Source organism: Argiope bruennichi, chromosome 9, assembly GCF_947563725.1.
Source record: "Argiope bruennichi chromosome 9, qqArgBrue1.1, whole genome shotgun sequence".
Classification (NCBI taxonomy): Eukaryota; Metazoa; Arthropoda; class Arachnida; order Araneae; family Araneidae; genus Argiope; species Argiope bruennichi.
This window is the reverse complement of record NC_079159.1, coordinates 45,563,336-45,581,138: the sequence shown is the minus strand read 5'-3', so window position 1 is coordinate 45,581,138 and position 17,803 is coordinate 45,563,336. Positions and strand designations below refer to the sequence as shown.

The window sequence follows — 17,803 nt, the reverse complement described above, 5'->3', positions numbered from 1 at the left end:
TCAGTAGAATAACAAAAGCATATAGATTAAAAGATTTAATATTACTATCTCGGTACTTGTTTATTTTTATGGCTGTTGCATTAAATCCCCAAGAAATAAAAACCTGTACCATTTGAATTCAATAAATATACTTGGCATCTCAATGCATATTGGAGCTTGGCGATCTCGGAATAATCTGAAAAAATCGCAAATAAACATGCAAATGCAAATATTTTGGCGAAATCTTGGCATCTTAAGTAAAATGGAGCTTGGTAATCTTGGCGTAACTTGAAGTAAACTCGGGGCAGTTAAAATAAATACTCTTACCATGTAACTAAACATGTTTGAACTAACATGTTTAAGATGTACACTGTTTTCACCTCTTCTATTTCAATTTTATGTTTTCATCAATAAATATATTACTCGGTTCCCAATTAATTCTGTTTTTACAAACTTAAGAAAATTAAATATATAAAATTAAAGTAGTATTTTCTGCTTTCTTACATTTTTAAACGAATCAGAAAAATAGTGGTGTATAACGCGTGGAAAATTGGAATCATGGAAAATCACAGCAATTAAGATTTAAATTTCACTTGAGGGAAACCAAAGAATAATTTTGTAAATAATGAGCATTTAATAAGGCCTAAAATTAATTTTTTATGGATTAACCCTTAAATCTGTCCGTGTGTCTTAGCGTCACACAGACATCGAATTGTAATTTCTTAGACTCGTAAGCTAAATTCAGCTATGCTATAGTCTGATATTTGATGCAAAAATTGCTTATTTATATACAAATGCATCAGATATCCAACTAGATTAGTTTGATAATTACGTCAATCTAAAACGAAAGAATTTAAAACAGAAGGAGTCTAAACAAAAGAAGTTTGAAACAGAAAATACTACCTAGTTAGAAGAACAGAAAACAAAAATGAGTTCGAGGTTCAATGAAAATAAATGTTACTGCATTCATATATAAGGTTAAGACTAACCTGCTGGTATAATTTTGGCTACACATGGTTCCCTTTGTCCGCCAATCACATTATTTCCCCAGCACAGCAAGAGTCCGTATCCGGCCAGTGTCCGAGGTGTGTAACTGAGTACACTTCTCGACCCTTCACTCCACCACTTTTGGAGGTTGACCACCTCGAGGGTATTGTTGAGTGCCCATCGAAAATTCACGTCCGGCGGATCGGCTTCTACTTCGCAAGTCACGTTGACCACTTCTGTGCGTGCCACACCATACACTTTAGGATCAGACAGTTTACATACTGGTGCATCTGGAATAGAAATCGACATATTTAAACTCCTAGGAAATCTCTAACGGTTTTAAATTGATAGTTCATTGTTTGTTTATATGAGGAAAGTAAAACAAAAATGCACACAAATAGTGAATATTTCTTTCATATGATACATGTTTCTTTGTTATTCCAAGGAGATTATTAATTTTTTATTAGTTTTCTAAAATTATTTATAATTATAAAAATAAAAGACTTTGAAGGTGTTCATGTATTTTTATTATTTAAGCCCACTTTTTTGTATACGGATAATAATATTTCATTAGTAAGCATATATGCTGATATGACGCGTTTGAATGAATTATTAGCTTCAGATTATATTTACATCCATCTTGAACCTTATATACTACATCAATATTTAAACTTCAGTAAAAAAAAAAAAAAAAAAAAAAAAAAGGATTGATCAGAGCACAAACTAAATGAAAAATTAATTTATGTAATTAGCTGAAAATATTTATTACGTATTATGTTTTTATGCAATGAGATAATTAAAATAAAATAAATATGTCTTTTCTTTACACAACATGAAGACTAATAATTTGAGCTAAATTATTCCCAAAATAAAAAATAAATAAATATTTTTTAATAAAAACTTCTTTAAAATTTTATAGATACAAATAAGTAACGGGCATCATTAACATTTTGCTTATAATTGATTTTTTTTTTTAGAAATATGCATCTACCAACAATAAGAAGATTCAGCATAAATATTCTTTATAAGGTAATTTCTTTTGGCAGAATATTAATTTCTTTTCATAAAATATCTTTATTAAATTAAAAGTGGAAAAAAGTTGATGCAATTAGAATCTTTAAATCAAAGCTCAGTAGGCTATTTTTTTTTTTCATTAAAAGAAGAAAAAAATATCAAGTTCAATGATACCTTTGAAAATATATTTTAGCAGCTGAGAGACTTGACTGAATTTTCAAGGTTAATGGAACTAATCGAGGCAGTCTAAGCATTTCATCATGAATTTACTCTAATTTGAAATCAATAACTAGATATCTGAGATTGTCCCATTTATAATAATTATTAAATAATCTAGCTATTCAGATACAAGCATTATTCATATCCAATGAATAAAAGTGTCATATTCGTTATGACTTTTAGGAATTCATTCATGAAGAAATTTTACAGACAGATTTTAATTACAGATTCCATTTCATGTATCGTGTTAGGACTTTCATATTGTAAACAGTTGAATATTTTATTTTCAAAGGCGCCGTCTCCATTTTTTTTTCTTTCAAAAATACATTTTAAATGCATTTATAGATCTTTAGAATCCATTCGTGTATTCCATATGGAAATGTAGCAGATGTCACCCATTAAATATTTTTTGAAACTCATTCCAAGGTTCATTTAGAAAAAAGGCTATTTTTTAAAAGCGCGACCATCTTCTGCTCTACAACACAAATTTTGCAGAATCCATCACAGATTCAAAATAATAATAATAACATGCTTCGAAATATAGTTAATTTTAAAATATTATGGCTAACTTCCTTAAAAAGAAATTCTTTCACTTCGAACATATGCCTTTTACTTCTCACGTCGAAACGGTATTTTACAATGAGCAATTAATATCAATTCCATTTCACGAGTGAAGAATTTAAAGTTTTGATTGTCAAACTGCATATGAAGTGCCCGTGTGAAGAATCACTTCTATTATTGAAAAAACAAGAATTCAGTGTTTCCTTTCTATATACATCATAAATCCCCACAAAAAAAGTTCCTATTAATATTAAGAAAATACTGGATATCTTAAAAATCAATAATTACGTTCTTGCCTTATTCTAAGCTGAATTAATAAACGTATAGCCGACAATTACAAAGGACAAAATGCCAGAGTAAGTATAGCTTTCTTGCACCTTTTTTCTTGCATGTTATATGGGAATGTTGCATGGTTTCAAAATGATATTTTGTGTCATAGATTTCATAAAAATATATGTCTTCCTAAATTAAATTTGGTTTTGTATTTCTCAAACTTGGACTCACATTGAAAACCATTCTTCTCCACGGAAGCAAAATTTTTGCACCATAAAAAATGATGAAGTCATTTTTGCACCGTGTGTAATAACTTTTCATAAAATAAAATGTGTTATGTTTTAGAAAAATTTTCTGAAATAAAAAGTGTCTGTTTTTTTTTTGTTTGTTTGTTTGCTTTTTTTGTGAAATTTATAAAAGTAGACATGATGCCTTTTTAAAATTACCGATTTCATTATACATTCTAATTTTATATTAATCAAGGCTTTTGAAAATATTACTTAGTTTTCATTAAACTTGAGAAATTGTGCAAAATTATTTTCCCAGAAATAGTCTGGCACTAAAATTATAATTAATTAAAAACATTGTTTATGCTGCTGAATTGTTAACAATTGTGAATCGTTTCTATTTCAAATGTTTTACCACTTCTCAGATTTATATACGGTATTTTAGGTACTGCAGAACTGAGCCTATTTTTTATTTCTTTTAAAGCTTTAACAAGTCCAATATATTTGAAAATTAGACAAATTGTTTTTTAAAAGTCTTCTATTAAATTCTTTATTCTAAAATGTATTATGGATATCATTATTTTATTTTGTCTCTTCATTCAAACATTTGCTCATCTTGTTCAGACATACATAAGTCATAAATTAACTAACGTGAAATAAACAAAATAGCTCACTTTCGTTAAAAATATTTAAAATGCCATTTTTGAGCTTTATTCTGGTTAAATATTCATAACAACGCCAAAATAATTCGTTATTATTTTTATTTTTAAAATTTTACTTTTACAGAATTTCCTGTGTTAATGTTTTGCGTTTTGGCACAAAGTACAAAATAATTCAATCACCAAAATTCATAAAGATCTTCATTGAATTTCGAAATGCATTAACAAAGGAAGACCAATTCTAAGCATGATTCGTTGCAATGATTTTATAATTTTAGTTTTGGATTGGAAATAAATTTTAATTTTGTACAAAGGTAAAATATTAATTCAGTATAATCTAAATTATTATTTAATTAAATAAAAGACAATTTGTATACGAAAAATTTATTTGACAGTATAACCTTATTAACTTACTTTAACATCTAAAGAAATGATTTAATGCTCAAAAATAATCAAACCATATCCAGCATTCAGAGGGCTGGTTTTACGTGGCATTTTATGATTAACTTCTCAAAATCTAGGGTAAAAAAAAAGAAAAATAAATCTCGTCAGCTGCAATCTGTTTTATAGATTTATGTGCTCGTCAGTGTAATGGCCATCCAGTGACGAATGTTTCCTTTTTCTACCCTTTGGGGAATGTTATTTTTATAATAAAAAATACTGCTATTCTACTTCACTCCAATTTTTATTCATATCATAAAGCATATTTATGTGGGAGAATTACGAATAATGGAAGGTACGAATCAGGAAATTGCTGTTCCTATTAGGCGAAGTAGTCAAAAAAAATGCAGAAAAAAAAATCTTGCTTTATTGCGATAAATTAGCAATTTTTTAAAGTGTATCATCTCAGGTATACGGTTACGAAAGTTTTTAATTGGTAGCATTTGTTTATGTCAATGAATGTCACTTTGTTTATTTGACAGAATATAAGAAGCAAAGTTTGCTGAACGAAAAAAATATGCAAAGTTAGATCTCAATAGAAATTCAAAATTAAGTGCTTCAGCTACTGTTTCAAAATGATGATGTAAAATATTTTCAAGCTTAAATTTTCAATTAAACCAGCGATATTACAAAAATTGTAATTGCATGGAAGATATAATAATCCAGTTATTCTGGTATATGAATATATCTGAAAACAAAAAATGCTACTCAAGAAACAGAATAAAATGTGGGAATCGTGATCTATAATGAAAGATAAAATAAAAACCTACAGAAAAATATTATTAATATTCAATAATAAGTAAATATAAATGTTTCAGCATATCTATATGATGCTGTATATATGTCTACTTATTTTTGACAACTTATTGACCAGAAACAGTTTGGCATGGAAAATTTAGAATTCCCCTGCATATATCAGATGACGATAATAAAATAGGTAGTATTAAATGTGTCAGCTATTTTACAGTCACTATTTATCAGAGCAATAAAAAGTGTTTTCAAGCTTATTCTTTCAGATAAACAACAATATCATACAATTTTTTACTATTGTCGTTACAGTGAAACACTGACACAATACGTAACAGTATCAACGTTATTTTGATCAGCTTTATTGGATGCTGATCGAATGCCGAATCAATGACCCCCGGGCTTAGCGAAAAACTTGGAGACTATTTAGAAACTTGGCGGAGAATTTGGCGATTTGGTGACGAATTTGACGATACAAGAATTTTCAGAGATTTTGGCGTTTGGGTCAATAGGGAGAGAATTATATGGGATTCTTCTAGAACCTTCTATGTCCTGTCTCGGAAGCTATAAAACGCCAGTTATCTAAGTCGAAGTCAGTCGAATAGAGTTGAGTCAGTGATGAATTAGTTTGATCAGTTCTACGAAACACAAGCAATTAGTGAATTGAAAATTTAGCCGTGCGTCGAGTCTTGAAGACAATTAATGAAGCAGCATCGAGCTCCTAAGTAGCCAGTTGTGTAGTGTGTATGCATGAGAGTATTTCAAAAGCGGGAAGACAGTGAATAATAGGCGTTTGGAGAAACTTTACTGAATACTTTACTACGTGGATTCTTTCTTCACTTTTGATTACTACTTGTAAGCTGTTGTTTGTTTAAGTGTTTCTGTGTGTTGCTCATGTATGTCTCTGCCGTGTATTTGCCTACTATGTATCATGCCAATAAACGTCCTTAATTGTTACTGAAGCCTGCTGATTGATTCACTATACATCCAACTAATTGTAACCCGGTTGATTTTTAGAGGAACTTTCAGTAACAATATTAACAGATACTTTCTGTTAACGGAAGGATCAAAACTGGAAGCGAGAAATATGATCTATATTGAAATACAAATTCTTAACACAGAAAAGTATAAGTGTTTAGCATAGATGTAAAATGTAGCACATATTCCTACTTTTAACTACTTTTTGCTTTACAACAGTCCTAGATAGGAAAAGTTAGGGCAGCCCTCATATAATATTGCATATTGCCATTAAAGTCAATGTGTACAAAAAGTTATAACTCTACTTTATGTTCATAGTCAATACAATTCAACAAGCTTATTGATATATCTAATATCTTAGTTCGTGTTATCTTTGGCATACGGAAACTCTGTCTCATAATATAAATATCTACTTACATTGTACTAATAAATGTAGATAATCACTGACGCTCTGCCCTTCCGAATTTCCAGCGAGACATCGATATCTTCCACGATGTTCCCGCCTCACGCTTTGAAGCACTAATGTCTGATTGCTAATGATGATTCCAGCCGACTTATTGCTGACGACATAGTGGTCTTCGAATTGCCATGTGACATCACTCACCCACGGATTTGCGCGTATGTTGCATTCCAAATATACATCACTTCCTTCTTTGATGTTGGATGGACTTATCGATGCTCCCAAGGCTAAGCTTATGATTGGTGCATCTATAAAAAATATACATTAGTTACTTAAAGTCATTGAATAAAGGATAAATATAAAATACATCACATTATACAAACTAGTTTAATGGGAATCTGACAAATTCATTGGAAAGCCTTGTAGGATGGAAAACTTTCGTACCCGAGGCCTGACTTATTATTTAAAGACATGATTTCAAGACTCATTCGCATGAGATGCCTTTTTAATTTTCTCATTCCTAATATCATTAGAGTTCAGGTGCCTCAGAATACTATAACCTCTGCGTTTCTCTTTCAAAGATAAGAATATATATATATCATTCTCAGAAATTTCAATAACCGCCCATGTTTAATATATAAAAAGACATTTGCTTAGCCATTAAGAAAATATATGCTTGGGTATCCTTTGAATGTTTTCAGAAAACTTCCTTATCCCTCAAACCCATTTGGGCGAGCATCTCAAACGAACAAAGCACATACTATGGGCATTCTTATAACTTAATCGCACTTCATGGAAAAGGGAAAAAATTCCGAAATGATATCCTGAAGTATCAGTACTCCACTGTGGTTTCATTCGATAAGGATTTGGAAGCGTTTTCAATATTGAGATTATTTAGCAATGAGCTAATGACCTGATTCTGTCTAAATACGCAGAGGATAAAAATCTTCCAATACGTGGAAGTTTGATGGAAACTGTGGTCGACGATAGGCAGCATGACATTTTCTAAAGAAGCATGAGTACTTGTATATATAAATATTTCAGTCGAATCAAACAACAAAGCTTTTATGAAGAAGAAATCGTATACTAAATTATTTTAACTTCCAATGCAGTAGTTATTTTTTTAATGACTAACCGTTATTTTCGACCATTTTGTGAGACAACTGTATTGATCTTGTATAATTTCACTTGAATATTTCACAAATAATTTGATTTTCATGGTTTAATATAACAAAATAATTTTAAACTTCAACACCTACATATGAAAATTTAAACCTATGCATTCATTGACCTTGCATTTGAAATATTCATTTATAAAATTAACGTCCCTGATGGAGATATAATAATATTATGGCGAAATATAACTTAGATCCATCATTATTATGCATGAATTAAAATTTGCCAATAAAAATTTTTAAGCACTAACATTATTATTTATTTATTAGGCATATTTAATTATCAATTGGGTGAGTTTATTGGGTATATTTCCTAATATATTTTCTATCATACTGATTTCAAAGAAAGATTAACAATTTGTTTTTAATAAAAGTACTACTTGATCATTATTTTCTATCAACAATAAAAACAAAGCGTGCAGTTCAATACCGTATACAAACATTGAAAAAAAAAACTGAATTTCTTGGGATCAATGAAAGGTATTGTTAAATATGCATAAATAATTTTCAAAAATGCATTACTATCATAGAAAAAAAAACTGGAGGTCAAATACTTTGAAATTATTTAAAATGTAATTTATTTAAATTTTAAAATGATACAAAATAATCATATTTTTGAGAAAACATTTGTATAATTTAATTATGCATAAACCAAAACTTTAAATAATTTTTAATTAATTAAAATTTTAAAACTATTAATGAATTTCAAAAATGTGAAAAAGCACAAATGCACGCATTTAATTTTATTATTAGCAGAGATTATTGTTCTTACTCATTTCTGCTGATATGGCTGGCATAATTTAGTTCTACATCACGGCTACTTTTTTACATTACATTTCAAATATTAATAAAAATTCAGGAAAGATAAATTTAATGATTCAAGAAATATATTATTTATTTACGTTAAACTGTTTTTATCTATATTAATTTATGATCAAAGGAATGGCACTCGGAAATAATATTTGAAATCGAAACATGAACTAGTTTGCAATACAATTTAAGATAAAACTTGTATGATATCTAGGACGAATAATATATTTATAAAACTTTGTATTTTCCTCGCTTTCGAGCCAGAGTATTATGGCATAAGTAAAATAATAAAAGAAAATGTTTACGACTTTCAGAAAATTTCAGTTTCCAAATCTTTTTGTGAGTCTGCGTTGAAAACTATATCGTAAAATTTTGTGTGTTTTTCATCGCCAAAGTGATAACTTTTGAGCTTCTTTATGTTTGCTCTTTTATTTATGACGTCATGGGACACATTTTATGAATATGTAGACCATTTTGGGAGTATTTTATAACGGTATATGAAAAAGGAAAAGCATAGAAATCTCATATTTACTCATAACGACCATTTATTTTTAATAAAAATGTATTTAGTTAGGATACGCTTTTTAAGCCATTCTAAGGAGCATGTACTTCATTATATATATTTCAGTATGTTTCGTACTTCTTTTCACGGATTACAAATTTATCTGAAATGTGTAACAAGTTTTGCATTTTTTTGGCGGTTGATTGTGAGCGTTGGTTCGTTCAAATACACTTCGATGGATGAAATTAGGCTTATGGCATCGTATTTTTGGACTTCTGCTAAATTTAGAAAGAAATCCACTCAAAGAATGTCTGTCAGACTGACCGAATATACATATTTGAACTCGATAATTGCAACACTTAAAGAGAGATAAATAGGTAAAATTTGGTAGACAGGTTTTGCGTCTAAAATGTAGATTCTTATAAAATATTGAACCAAATCTGCCAAACGGGTGATCATTTGTCGGTATATACTTTCGTTTGCACATTTGCTTAAATCAATAAAGTTCAGTAAGTGATCTTGTGACTACAGTTGCAGTTCCATGTCAAACTTGGGTTTCAATCGATCGCAAAAAAGGCGCAGTAAATACATAATTGCACTTTTGATTCATTAAAAATTTTAGATTCACTCCTTGTTCCGCGATTATTGTTTGCTATTCCCTTGCAATGCATTCGCGACATTATTCGAGGCTCACACTTTTATGCACGGACAGGATAAGACCGTTAATAGAGGTTAATAGAAGTTTGGGGGGTGACAATTCCCATTGCTTTCAAATATTTGTTGCATCTAATGATTCAATAATGCACATTAAATTTAAGAGGAAATATTTAACTATATATTTTATTTAATTCTAATATATTGCCGCGTTGAAACGAGGCAGTCAATTCTGCATGACCGAATGGTCATGGCACTGATCTCATAATCAAGAGATCGTAAGTTGGAATCCCGCTAGAGACGATGCGATTCATAGTTTGTGTAAATATTTAATTCCTCGATTTCATGTTTTCCTTTATTTCATGTTCCAGTATCTACTGGAACTTTATTTAGTTTATCACATAAGTGTTCTGGACTTTTTTTACTGTCCCCAGAAAAGTATTCTGGAATTTTTCCTGTTAGTATAAAAGCAGAAGATATGTCAGTCACTGTGTTCTGAGTTCAGAGTTGAGTTAATAAATTGGTTTAGCTCTACTTCTTGTGTGTGTCATTGAGTTCCATACTAAAGTACCTACGTGACAATATTATGAAATCATAAAAATAATTGAATATGTGATAGGGGCTTTTCAAACAATATGTTAATAAAGAATGAATTCTAAAAGCAAAATATAACCAGAAGATTATGGCATAAACCTATGCTTTTACAATCACCTTAGTTAAATAAGTTTTAAAATTGCCTCAGTTATATAAGTTTTAAAGTTATTTGCTTTTAAAGATTCCTTCAAACTTCAAAATTTACTTTTAAAATTTGAAATATATTAATGGTTTATGTAGATTTTCTATATCATATAACCGAATTATTTATAAAAATTGAGAATATTTGATTCAGTTATATACCTTTATTACAAGTTTGAATCCATTAAAGTTTGAGGAAAAGTATTATGTAGAAAACTTGTACAGCTCTTTATTATATTTCTTTAAAAGTGGTTTAAAAAATGAATATTTTAATTTAGATTTGAAATCAATCAATTAAAAGAATCATTGTTTAATTAAAATTTATTTATCGGAATCCTCCGTTTCCTAGTTTCAATTACGGATATAACATTTAATTTTATCTTGTTTCATATAATTTAAAATTGAATTTAAAAAGGTTGTAATGTTTATATCTTTGTTTTATAAATAGATATTGCTTTATATATAAGAATAGCATAGATAAAATACATTATCTTAAACTTCATTCAGATTAATAAAATTTACAATCAGTTATACTAAGAAATCTGTTTATACTTACAATGCACCCGAATAGTCCACTCGTCTTCAATGGCCGAATTCGGAACAGCTGGATTTTCGGCTCTGCAGGACAGCATCTTTCCATCGTCGTTAGGGGTAGGAACTAGGTGAAGAGTGCTGACAGTCAGGTTGCCCCCGTCGGACACTGTGTCAGTTGTACCTGCCCCGATTTTTTTGCCATCCAACCACCATGACAGGATGGCTCGGGGGCGTGACCCCGTGGTCTCGCAGATGATTTGTTTGCGACTCCCAGCATTCAGAGGGTAATGGGGTGCAGCTATCTTCACTTCTAGTGGCCTCACTGAAATAAAAGGAATAATAAATCTAAATGTGAAATGCACAGATAATCAAAGAAAATTGTAATCATGTATTAAAAATGTTAAATAAATTGTTCGAATGTTGTTTGTAAAAGAAGGGCGATCTCTGAATTGTAAATTCGCTGATTTCTTGGTATGTTATTATATAAATGCATCGGAAAGCTAAAATTTATAAGATTTTTATTTAAATTTATTGATAGTTCGACTCTTACTATGCTTCAATGATTTTCTATTTGTACATAACATTAAAATGTTGTCTATAATAATAAATTTAGTCTGGTTGATTCGAAAGGATAGGTGAAACTGAAATGAAAACTAAAATTAGTTTTATAATTTCTAGTTCTAGCACCAGTAGTTCAATAGTTTTGACCTTCAAAGCGAATTGGGCAAGAATTCCCCCTCTTTTCACGAACAAAGTGATAAAAAGTAAAGAAAATATTAATATGTGCTTCTTTATTATATTTTTCTGCTATAAAAAATGTTAAATTTCTAGTAACTATACATTTTTAATTATATATATTCAATTTCTTGAATTAACGTTTAGTGAATTTTATAAACAAAGATATAAGTGAATATATCATTACGCGTAAGCAAGATTTTGAAAATAAATACGAATTTACAATTAGGATAAATAATTTTTCAACATATAATTTCAACATTATTTCAACATCAACAAGAATGCGATATTAATTGATAACTATTGAAAATTTAACTTCATAAATTAATAAAGAAATAAGAAACTTGATTGTCGAAATTAATTTCTAGATTAGAATATAAATTATTTATTTTGAAACTTCAGGAACGGTATTTTGGAAATAAATTATTATCATTAGATGACATAAATTGTACCAAAAGCGCATTCACTTTGTCGGGATAGGGGATTGTTCTACTAAGAATTTAAATTACTCCAATTTCATATATAAGACACATTTTTATTACAATTATAATTTCAACTCGTTGCATTTTTTGCCTTTTAATTGAATATCTATGGCAGAAAACAGCGATATTCTTTTAAATGTTAAAACAATCAGTTAGATAGCTTAAAGCGGAAAATAATTTTTTATAGTCACGCTCAGGAGAATGAAAATTGTATTAATTAATATGTATGTATGTATGTTCTAAATTAATTCTAACCCTATTTCTTATGAAAATGATACTTTAATTTGTTAATTACAATTACCCATACATAACGTACCTAGTTTCATGGAAGTATTACGTAATTGTATTATTTAGTTATTACAATGACAACGAGCAAGATTAAATGACAAATTTTTACAGAAGTTAAAGTTATTATTAGTCATTTTAAATGTGATCTTTTAGTTCGATGATCAAAGATGTTATTCCATAGCCAAATTCTTTTTGTATAACTTAAATAATACCGTTATGTCGTAACCAACGTGGAAATTTAATTCTAATTGGTAACTCATTAAAAAAATCAACAGGAAAGATTAATTTCTACAAATATTTACACCATGATTGTAACCATACATAAAATAAATAGCAAAAAAATTAAGATCATTTTTTTGTTTACTTTTATTGCAACAATGTTTATTTTCAGTTAGCTAATCTTTTCTACATACTTTCATATATTTTTTTTTGTTGTTTTTGATTGAGTATTGAGATATGCTGACACACCTTCTCCTGCAACAATAAACAATGTAAACAAAAAGGAACTAGAAAGATAAAAGGCATTCCACAACAAAGTACATCGTGTTTGTGGTGGAAAGGAAAAGAGAAAAGTATTCTTCCTGAATCCAAGATACCTGCGTCTGGAATGCGATGTTCGTTTATGTTTTGCGTGGCTTGGTGCTGGGAAGACAGCCGTATAAGCTGTGAGCAAAACATTCAGACATATAAAAACATTTTTTTCTTAACCTTTATCCCTGGATTTTAAGGAAGCGTTTATCGAAAAAGTGTACAAAGAAACATATTTTGTGAAAATTTTAATGCTTTCATTTTTTCTGATTTTATTTTAGTTTTTGAAATGATCACCGCAAAAGTGAATACATGATTAATAGTATTATCGAATATTTCTGCAAATAATGCATTTTTTTTTTTGTCTATTTCTCCGTACTTTGTTATTTTATTGTTATTTTACTTCCCATTACCTTGTAAAACATTAAAAATATATAACTTATTCATATGTAAGCATATTTTTAATATATATATAAATATATATAATTTTCACTTATATTTATTACAACTATATACTTTTGAACATATGTTTTTATTTATTATAACTTTATATTTGTAATATATATTTATTAAAAAATATAAATATACTGATCTAATATTAACAGGCATATATCAAAATCATTTTTAATTACTCACACAGTGTTCACTTCCAAACTCTATAAAACAATTCACTTTAGAAATATATAGAAATTATAATTATATATATTTTCCGTTGTTTTGCTCCAGTCTTGTAAATAAAAATAATACAGTATTATATTCAAAACTAACCATGCTTTTTTTTTTTTGTAAAATAACAATAAATAATTCTTGCAGCTGAATGAAACTTCTGTTAGCTTGCGGAAATGAAATTATAAGTTTCTTTAGCGGTGCATTCAAATTAAATAATTTATGTTGCGAAGAAAATCATTCGCATAATGTCTTTGAGAAATTCTCAAATTTACAAAAACAGAGTTTGATTTAAACTTTTATTCATATACTTTTAAAATAATTTATTCAATTTTTATATCAATGTAGCACGTGTAAATTTCTATATTTTTCCTTAAATTTTTAATAAAAGTTATTGTGGAAGAGTGGATGAATACAAGAATAGGCAAGAAAAAGCACACAAGAAACCTTACTAAATAATAAATTATTCAAAAATTAAGTTTTTATCCTCCGAGGGGCATTAATTGTTCCAGTAAGATTGTTGGAAAAGTTCGATGAATTTAATCTAGTGACAACATTTACAATTCATTGAAGAATTAGTACATCGTATTCCATAAAGCTTATTATCCTTCTTATGGCATAAGAAGGCTTTTCCATTCGAATTTTACTGTCCATTCATTAAAGTGTAAGATAGACATATAGTGAACTGATATTCAGAATAACAGTGTCACTCCAAATGACAACTCAATATCTCACACTAGTCTCCCTGCTCAAGATATGGATTCCTGTGAATGAATTTTGTTCAAAATTATATTGAAATCTACAAATTTTCGCAATTCCATTAGCTAAATTTTAAATATATAGATCAAAGCGTTGTTGATTCGCCATGTTCAAAAACAGACTTGATTTCAATCAGAGAGAGTGGTCTCCCGAAACTTTCTCATGTATCTCTTCAGTAAAGATAGTATCCCTATTGTAACATTCCCCGTTTCCCAGTACTGATAAGACATTTACAGCCAGCTGTGTCGTCGCTGTTACTAACTAAACTCCTCGAGATAGCCAGATGGTGGATCTTTTCACTTGGGTGGTCACGCATCTATTCATTAGCGACTGCAGTGAAAGACCACATGTGGAATTCCTCGTCCAAGAGGTATTGATAATACCTTCAAAGAGAAAGGGGTGTCCAAACATCTGGATGCTAGATGTTTCTCTTTGTGAAAGGACCTTCCCACGACCCACTGGCACCGCTGAGAGAGCGTATTGCCGAACCTCGATAGGCCGCAAGAGAGCTGAAATGACCAATGTAAATTAAGAGGTGGAGATTGTCGCCGAAATAAAGTTCGGAGATTTTTTTTTTTAGGAGGAGAGAATAAACGAATTGCAGGAAACTCTTGGACTACGCCCACGAGTTCGGAGTCCGTAAGCCAACTGAGTTTCAAGAAACCCTTCGACTTTGACTATTGTGTCTCCTACTACAGGTGTAAGTAACTATTTATTTAACCAAGATTAGAACAAGTTGTTCTTTTGTAAATATAGGGCTGTAAAATAAAACTCTGAATTCTGCTTCGTTATTTGATCAGTCTAGATCAAGACATTACACTATTTACCTTGCCCATATGGACCTTGGAAAAAGCCGCGAACGCCTTACCTTGCAACACAAAAAATAAGTTACGAAAGTTAAATAAGTTAAATCTTTGGCAAGTGTCTAGCATTTTTACGATATTTAAAGTGCAGTCAAGTATTTTAGACAAATTTTTTTCTGATAGACTGAAAAAAAAAATGACACGAAATTGCCGCTGTAATCATGTCACATACTGAATTTCGTTGATTTAAGTCATTGAACTTCTGATTTATTGCATTTACATGCGTGCAAAGGTGTAGACTGACAGACAGACAGATCTCTGAAGATTTAGTTCAATATTTTATAACTAATTTAGAAACTTCAGTTGAACACCAAATTTTATCTCTCTGTTTCTTCACATTTTATAGTTATCGAGTTCAATTATATTCTAATTGGTCAAACAGACAGACTTGAATTTCGCTCAAAATTTCATAGAAATACACATATTTGATTTTAAATATATTAATATTTATTTATTTATGTGAAATTTATACCGTCTCGCTCAAAGCTTTTCTGAATTCACAGGCGTTTTCGCGTTCACAAGCAAATAGATAGACAGCAAATACCAGTTAAGTGTTTTTCAAACTCAGGGAAATATGAAACTTAGAAATTCATCAAAATATCGAGGTCGGAATTTTTAAACAATTAAAATACTTTCCCAAAACGTAATGCAACAGAAAGTAAAAATTGCTTATTTTTCTGTGAATTCAAAACTGTACTAATTTGCAAAAGCGGTGTACATTTTTTTAGATACTGTTGCACCTGAAAACACTCTATATTATTTGTTTACAAAATAAAAAGGTTTTGCAATTTCAAAAAGTAAATTCATCACATTGTAATGCCAAATAAGATGTTGATACTGAAAACGTCTAAATAATTAGTCTAATATTCGGAAAAACAAGTAAATGCATTGGAAATAATTTGTGATATAATTTATTATTAAATATTAATATATTATTAACGATATTCATCATTTTGTGAACTTAAATTCATTCTTGCATGAAGGAAAAATTTGAATTTAAAAAATGATTAATTATAATTTTAAATACGTGACTATCACATATTTATCAATCTCAGATTGAATAATTATGCATTTATAATATTCCATATAAATGAATGCATTTATATAATCAGTATTTTTTTATATCTAAAGAAATGACGTTATACAAGAAAAGTATCCTGTCTATATAAATTATATAGATGATTAAACAGCTTTTAATGCTTATACATTTAAAGACTTAACATATTGAAATAACTTAAACAGTATAGTCTAAGCATTTTGACACCAATGCTTAAAGGGGAAAAAAAAAACATACTTATTTAAAAGTAAATAAATATATATTATTTAATAGTTTTTTTTTAAATTATATAATGCCTAGACAAAACACAAAACAAAAATAAAAATTCATTAAAAATATGCGTAAACGAGTAAATGCAATTTACGAAAACAATTGACTTTGAAATTATTTTTCGTTCCATTTACATAGCATTCGAATCCTATGACGAGTGAAGGCAATTAATTAAAACCGAATGCATTAAAGCTGTCAGTAAAATGAAAGGCATTGCTAAACCTTTTGGAATTAGGAATTTTAATTAACTTCGATAAGCTATAAACGAGTTAATTAGAATTCCAATAATTTTGTTTAAAATTGTAAGAATAAATCATAGTTTCGCTTTCAAGTATTATTTTAAAGAGAAGTAAGCTAAGATCGTAATTTGAATAATTGTTTCCAAGTGAATATACTATGTTTAAAGAATAAAATCATACATTAAAATAAGATTCAGAATTAGTAGAACTTTTAGAAATAAAAAATTGCTTTAAGAAAAAACTTTTGTTCACTTAATTGTTTACATATTCGTTTTTTGATATTATATATATATATACCTCGAAATTTGATAGCAACTATTGTTTTCTTTAGTTGGTAATTTTATATTTTCTTCAAAATAAAAAGTTATTTTTATCGTTGTGTCAATTGATAAAAATAATGATAAAAGATTTTAAGCCAAAAACAATAAATAAGAGCATAATTTTTTTTTTAATTTTTTTTTTATGATTCATAAATTGAAAGCTTAAAAACATGCGGAGATGATAAACATAATTCAAATTGCACTTGCTTGAACTTTTTCTGCGGTCACTAAGATATTTTATTCTTATGATGCATATTGTTATCAGAGTTTGAAGATTTTACAATTTTATTTTGTCATCTATTTTTTTGCCTATAACATGCATATATATTCTACTCGAAAAACGTTTTTCGAGTAGAACAATTTTATCGCAATTTAATTAATTAAAAATCAAATGAAATGTAATTCTTCTACCTAATTTCCTCAGATATTATAGCACACAAACAATTTTTACATCTTAAAATTTGAAAAAAAAAAAAAAAATCTTTTAAAAGATACCAATTTATTCGAGTTTCATATTTTTTTTTTTTTTTTTTTTAATTTTGACGATTAACAAAACTAATTTTTGAATAACTTCCTTCAATAGATTGCATTATTGCATTGAAATTCAAATCGTTTTCATTGTTTCATCAAATATTGAATTCCTTGATCACCTTACATTGCTGAAAGTTAAAGAAAAAGAATTATGTTTAATATCTGGGTGA

At 28.7% G+C, this 17,803-nt stretch overlaps 1 protein-coding gene across 3 annotated transcripts in view; it reads right to left on the bottom strand.

The window, feature by feature from the left end:
- The window catches only part of LOC129984169 (nephrin-like), a 335,663-nt gene that overhangs the window by 69,661 nt on the left and 248,199 nt on the right, over positions 1–17,803 (bottom strand). For all 3 annotated transcript variants that reach the window (XR_008785472.1, XR_008785473.1, XM_056093973.1), the window contains exons 5-7: positions 10,918–11,217; positions 6,503–6,793; positions 969–1,256 (exon numbers count right to left, since the gene is read on the bottom strand). Coding sequence is in view for 1 of the 3 variants with exons in the window: in XM_056093973.1 (XP_055949948.1) it covers positions 969–1,256; positions 6,503–6,793; positions 10,918–11,217 (879 nt within the window). In the remaining 2 variants the exon portion in view is untranslated. The remainder of the gene's footprint in view (positions 1–968; positions 1,257–6,502; positions 6,794–10,917; positions 11,218–17,803) is intronic.